Below are 6000 nucleotides of genomic sequence, written 5' to 3' on the forward strand. Positions count from 1 at the left end.
ACGGGAGCACATGATGCTGGCACGGCCGCTGCAGCCCTGCCTGGGGGCCGCACTCCGGGCACAGGCGCTCAGGAGGGGCTCGCTGCCATTGCACTGGAAGCCCCCGTCCCAGAGCGATCCCGGTGCCGCCCCAACCCGGCCACTGCCGCCCATGGCGAGCGCCTCGCCGCAGCCCAGCTCCCTGCACACCACCTGGGCCGCCTTCATGTCCACCTGATCCGCACACACACCAAGCCAGGCCCGGCCTTGCCGCACCTCCAGCTGCCCGGCACAGGCTCCGGCACCTCCGACCAGCCGGGAAAATCCTGCAGGAGCAGCGCAGGCTCACTGGAAAGGGATGATGTGCATGAAGCACCACATCTGCACACAAGGAAAGCTCTTACCTTGGCACACAACGGCAGTGTCCCAGTCATGCATGCTGCCGTTATAAGGTCCCCAGCCACCGATCCCACATTCCCAGAGAGTGGCTTCAGATCCTTTGCAGTCCACCAGGACCAGATTGACGGGTCCGTCTCCTTCGTCGAAGGTCTCACTGAAGAAGTAGGCACCGGCAGCCGAGCCACAGCCCAGCTGCTGGCAAACCACCTCGGCGTCCTCCATGTCCCACCTGTCGTCGCCCACCGAGCCCCAGCGTCCCTGCAGCTTCACCTCCACCCTCCCGGCACACGGACTTGCCGCCGCCCGCCAGCCTCAGCTCCACGGCATCTGCACCAGGCCAGGGCCACGGCTCAGCCCTGCCCGGGATGCTCCAGCACAAGGTGGCTGTCCCAGCACGGCCAGCGTGTCCCCTCACCTGTGCAGGTCACACCCACATCCCGCTCGTGGCCGCAGAAGTGCCGTCCCCATCCGAAGTGCCGGACACTCCTCCAGCGAATTCTCGGTGCCGTTGCAGAAGACGGGCTGCAGCCAGATCCGTCCGGTGCCCTGCCCGAACGGGGCGTACGGGGAAGCCCTGGCCACCCGGCCACAGCCCAGCTGCCGGCACACCACGCTGGCCCATCGGGCTTCCCAGTCGAAGTCGAAGACGCAGACGGAGCCCCACTCCCCGCCGTGCCTTCAGCTCCACGCGGCCGGCACAGCGCCCGCCGCCGCCCACCAGACGCAGCTCCCCGGAGCCTGCGGCACGGAGGCTGCTGAGCCGGGCCCGGCACCGCCGCGGGCCCCGCTGCCAGCGCCCGCCACTCACCCGCACACAGCTGCACGCACACGAGCAGCGCCAGCGCCAGCAGCGGCCCCATGGCAGCGGCCCCGAGCCAGCGCAGCCAGGCCACGTCTCGCCAGCGCCCGAGCCAATGCAGGCAGCAGCAGCCGGGCAGCCTTTAGCAGGTGCCTCATCGGCCGCCTCTGGGGCCGCGGCCTCCAATCACCTGCTCCGTGCCCAAATATGAGCCTCGCCTCCGCTTCTGGCGTCACACACCTCGCCACAGTGGGCTGCCAGCCGGATGTGCCCGGGGGGAGGCAGCCCCCCCACCCACCACACCTGCGCTGGGGGGGCCCTTCCTGCATCCCCCGAGCCTCCAGCTCTGCTGCTGCTGCAGCCTGCCAAGAGCCATCCTGACGAATGGGGACAGCCTTCACCCACAGACCACGATAAAGCAGCTGCAGGTGCACAGCTGCGGAGCTGCCAGCCCTAATCTGTGGGGCGCTGCCCTGCCGGGGTGCTCGCAGCCCCCGCGGGGGTGGCAGCAGCCCCCGGCTCCGCTCGGCGCTGCCAGGTGCCGGCTCCCCGGTCCCTCGCGGCGGCGCTGGCACATGGCGCTGCTGCCGCAGCTCTGGCCCCGCGCTCGCCTCGCCGCCAGGGCAGGAAGGAGGCGCTCACCCCCCCGGCGCCTCCCGGCCTCGCCACCGACCGCACGCAGCTCCCGAGCCCTGCGCTGCCGCCGATAACGCCGCGGCTCCGCGCCGCCCCTGCCCCGCGGTGAAGCCACAAGTAGGGGGGGGGCACACTTGAACCCACTTGAATTTTGGGGGACGCACCTGGGTAAGCTGCGAGTAAACATTACCAGAAAACCAACGCGTGTACCCCGGGGTGGGGGCAGGAACTCCCTTGTGGTCTGTCCTGTGTGTGAGTGTGTGAGGCTGAGGATGGGGCCGAGCCACCCCGCAGCACTGCTGAGCAGCCACAGTGCTGGCAGAACAGAGTTCTCCATGACGAGGTCCCTCCTGCAGCAGCGCAGTCACCTTCATTGTGCTTCCAAGCTTTGTGTGGGATTGCGAACTCGCCACCTGCCAGTGGCATCTACCCCTGGATGGCTTGTGGACTGAGCTGAACCCGGCTAAGCCCTGAGGTGTCCTCCTCAAAGGTGTCGCACGGCCCTGCCGTGGCTGTCTATCTTGCACGGAGACCCGGCCAGGCTGGCTGGAGGAGACAACCCAGCTACGTTCTCTCCGCGGCGCCGGGGACACTCACAGTTTGTTTCGGCGACATTATCAACTTTCCATGCCACACCGCGGCCCTTGCATGTAGGTGGCAGAGTGTCACAGGACACCCAGAACGCCGCGGCTCCGCGCCGCCCCTGCCCCGCCGCTCCGTGCCCCTGCGGCTCGGCAGCCGCGCTCCAAAGGAAACTTCCCCGGCTCACCCCTCACCACACTCTCGGTCGGCACATTCCCTAACGCAGGAATACACTATCCCTGGCAGCACCTTCACAGCTGCGGCTCCACTGACCGGCGCCGATCCCGGAGCTTCGCCAAACACTCTCACACACATCCAGACCTCACGTTCCTTCCCCAGTTAACCCATAGTTCCACATGAAAGTCGAAGGAGTCCCCCTATGGTAAATCCACTTTTTACTACTACAGGAACATACAAACAAGCCCAGCAGATGCCTCTCGGGGAGGCTCACAGGACTTTCCCCACCCCTCACATTCCAGGTACAAAAGAGTGCATTCTGAAGTCTCCCTTCTTCCTCATGCCCGTCTCCTGCTGTCTCTCTCAGTGTCCCTCACCTGACCGAGACCAACTGTGCTCCCCGGCCCTTTCTTATGCAAAACATCGGCACTTCCCGGCTGTAACAGAAGAGTTTGTAACTCTGGAAGAATAGTTAGAGAATTAGTACAGAAGACAATATTGCCCGATGAGGCTGTGTTTTATAAAAGAGTGATTTCCCTGTCCACTAGTTACAGCTGCAGATGGAGTCGGAATTTGAGACCAAGAGTCTGTACTGGATGTACTTTGAGGGAGTAAGGGAGAGACAAGTTAAACAGCATCCTGTGTAAGGCACAGTCCGGGTTGTGCGGCCAGCACAGGAACAGCTTGCGGTTTAGGCAGTCTTGTAGAAGGAAGAAGGAAACTCGCAGAAAGGAAAGAAGGCGTCAGGGCTGAGGGGAGCAGTCTGAAAGAAAAGGAGACAGTGCTGTGTTTGAAGCTGCCTATGGGGAAGGAATGAGAGGTGGGGACAAACTACTCCTGTCAGAGCAGGAATTCAGAAATATTAATAAAAGACTGGAGTTTTTGCCAGTTGTGCACGTCTGGACACAATTACTACACTCGGCCTCTACTCTCGGGATCCCATCTGGAGCAAACGGAGCATCTGGAACTGCAGCCGCTGCCCATCCACCTGCACCGCAGCAATTGCTCACGGCCAGAACGTGCCGCTCCCTCGCTGGGCGGGGCGGGAGGAGCTGCCCTGCCCCATCCCCGCTCTGCCGGGCACTGCGGCACGGGCAGTGTCCCGGAGCTGTCCCTGCCACAGACGCACGGCCCTGAGCCCACGGGGGCCCAGCTGGGGACACCCGAACGGGAGCGGCCTTGGTGCCTGGCTGGCTGCTGCCCCGGCCACAGGGGACAGGAGCTCTCCGAGGGCACCGATCCCTCGGGGGCCCTCGCTCGCCTCGCAGCCTCTTTGCCGGCGCTTCTCATCGCGCTGCGCTATCGCCGCCTCAGCAGCCGCTGCTGCTGCCACGGCCTCAGCCACTGCTCCGCCCTTCCCAGCTGCAGCAGCTCCCCGAGCACAGGCCAAAGCCCTCCTGGCCCGTTGCCCTCGCTGCCACAGGCTGGGCAGCTGCCGGCTGTCGGGCGCCTGCTGCTGCAGGGGCCCCGTCTCAGCTGCCCGCACCTGAGTGACACCGAGCTGGGAGCCCACGGCGTCCTGCAGCTCTGCCGGCAGCTCCGGCATCCCGCCTGCCCGCTGCGGAGCCTGGGCTGAGGGATCTGCCACGGCCCCTGCCACGCCCGCCATTCCCGAGCTGGGGACAGGATGCTGCGGGACAGGCAGGGCAGCACCGCCATCGCGCCTGCTTCAGCACCTCCCTCCCACAACATCGAACACCTTCTCCTCTTCTCCTGCCTCCTCCATGCCCAGGCTGAGCACGGACGCCTTCAGCCAGGCCCTGCTGCAGGAGCTGGACGCCCTGCGGGCACTGCAGCCCGCCCTGAAGATCGGCAACCTCCTGGAGCATGACGTGCCGCAGGCAGGGGCCATGGCCCGGCTGCCCTGCCACCGCGGGCTCCTGCGGGGGGACAGGAAGGTGCTGCCCTCCTTCAGAACACCTCTCCTCCTTTAGGAACAGCCCTTCAAAAACCAGAGTCATTCCCAGCCCAGCTCTCAGTGCTGCCTGAGAGTCTGAGCCTGCCCAACCATGGGTCTCAGGGAGGAGATCCTGCTGCATCTGCATAAGGGAGAGGGGTGCCTGGTGTGTCCTGCCCTCTGCCTTTTCCCCTCGTCATTGCTGGGGAAAATTGTGTGGATTTGGCAGTACCAAATAAAGACACTGCCGATAATTCCAGCAATATTCCTGTGCTCATCCCGTTAATCTCATCCACCCCTAGGGAAGTGTCTGTGCTGCCATTGCTGCTCCACATCTCCTAGGAATGTCTGATGTATCTGGGATGCTGGTGCCAATGCGTGTGAGATCCCAGCCTTGGCAGTGAGTCTCTGAAGAGTTTGGATATTAATACATAAAGACGGAAATTCACACGGAAATCACTGCTAATCCTTGGAGTTGAGCTGTTTTCCTGCAGCAATGAACAGGGAGAGGTGATCTCTGTGGGCAGGGCCAACCCCCCGGGGACAGGGCCCCACCACACTGACACACACATGTCCCCAGGGCTGGGGCATGGCCAGGGAATCCTCATGGCGCCGTCTCCAGGTGCTGCTGACATCACAATAGTTCGAGTGCCCCGGGGCCTGCTCCAAGGGGTTCCTTGCATATCCTGGGGCACTTGGAAGGGAAGAGATTCCATCTTGGGGACAGCAGAGAAAGGGCCTGAGTGGGCAGGCAGATCCGTGTCCCCCTGACAGACCCAACCTGGGCTCTGAGCACAGCACACATGGATGCTGCTGGCTCCCTGCCCACCCCCACAGCCAAACCCTGCCAGGGAGTGGCTCTGCAGAGGACACAGGGCAGCTGTGAGGCCTCTTACCTGGGACGGTCACAGATGCAGCTCTGCTGTGCATTTCCCTTGGACAAGTCCCCAGTGCCTGGAACAGGGGATCCTGTGGCACATCCAGGACATCGTCGTAGCCATCCGGGATTCCTTGCTGGGGCCAGGCAGGGGGGTTGGGAAATGCAGAGGGGTCATGGCAGTGAGCAGCAGCCCTGGCAGGGTCTGGCTGTGCCATCCTCTGGCCTTCCACCAGGGATGTGCTGGTGACCCTGGGTCCAGCAGGGAAAGGCGATGCTCCACTGCACACTGACAAGGGGAGCACTGTCCCCTCAGTCCCCAGCCGGCTGTGTCCCCTCTCCCCTGCTCTCCCGCTGCCTTCCTGCCCTGGGGCCCTACCTGAGGCTTCCTCGTGTACTCTGTCCATGCTGTCCTGCTGGAATATGGCAGCTTCTTGACCCATCCCTCTGACAGGGTCTGCAGGGAAAAACATGGTCATGGGGGTGGCTCAAGTGGCACCGCAGGTGACAGAACCTCACACACACATTGTGCTGTCTGGCACCAGGGGACACCCCAGCCATGGCCAGGAGCCACTGCAGGGACACCAGACCCAAAGGTGCCGTGGGGCTGTCAGGCAGAACCTTCACTGCACACAGAGCTGGGCCACAAGGGCT

The 6000-nt window shown here is 63.9% G+C and overlaps 2 protein-coding genes across 2 annotated transcripts in view; both read right to left on the reverse strand.

The window, feature by feature from the left end:
* Nucleotides 1-6000, reverse strand: part of LOC306803494 (scavenger receptor cysteine-rich type 1 protein M130-like) — a 70384-nt gene that overhangs the window by 53603 nt on the left and 10781 nt on the right. Inside the window, 2 exon segments of the mRNA XM_079308984.1 lie at nt 3-305; nt 384-607. Of these exon segments, the coding sequence (XP_079165110.1) occupies nt 3-305; nt 384-607 (527 nt within the window).
* LOC306803940 (scavenger receptor cysteine-rich domain-containing protein DMBT1-like) lies at nt 687-1553 on the reverse strand (the record flags this gene model as incomplete). The annotated part of the gene is given in 4 exon segments (XM_079309965.1): nt 687-854; nt 856-1053; nt 1055-1362; nt 1481-1553. Coding segments are annotated over 4 exon segments (705 nt in total). The 3' UTR covers nt 687-728.

Source organism: Erithacus rubecula, assembly GCF_903797595.1.
Source record: "Erithacus rubecula genome assembly, chromosome: 6".
Taxonomy (NCBI): domain Eukaryota; kingdom Metazoa; phylum Chordata; class Aves; order Passeriformes; family Muscicapidae; genus Erithacus; species Erithacus rubecula.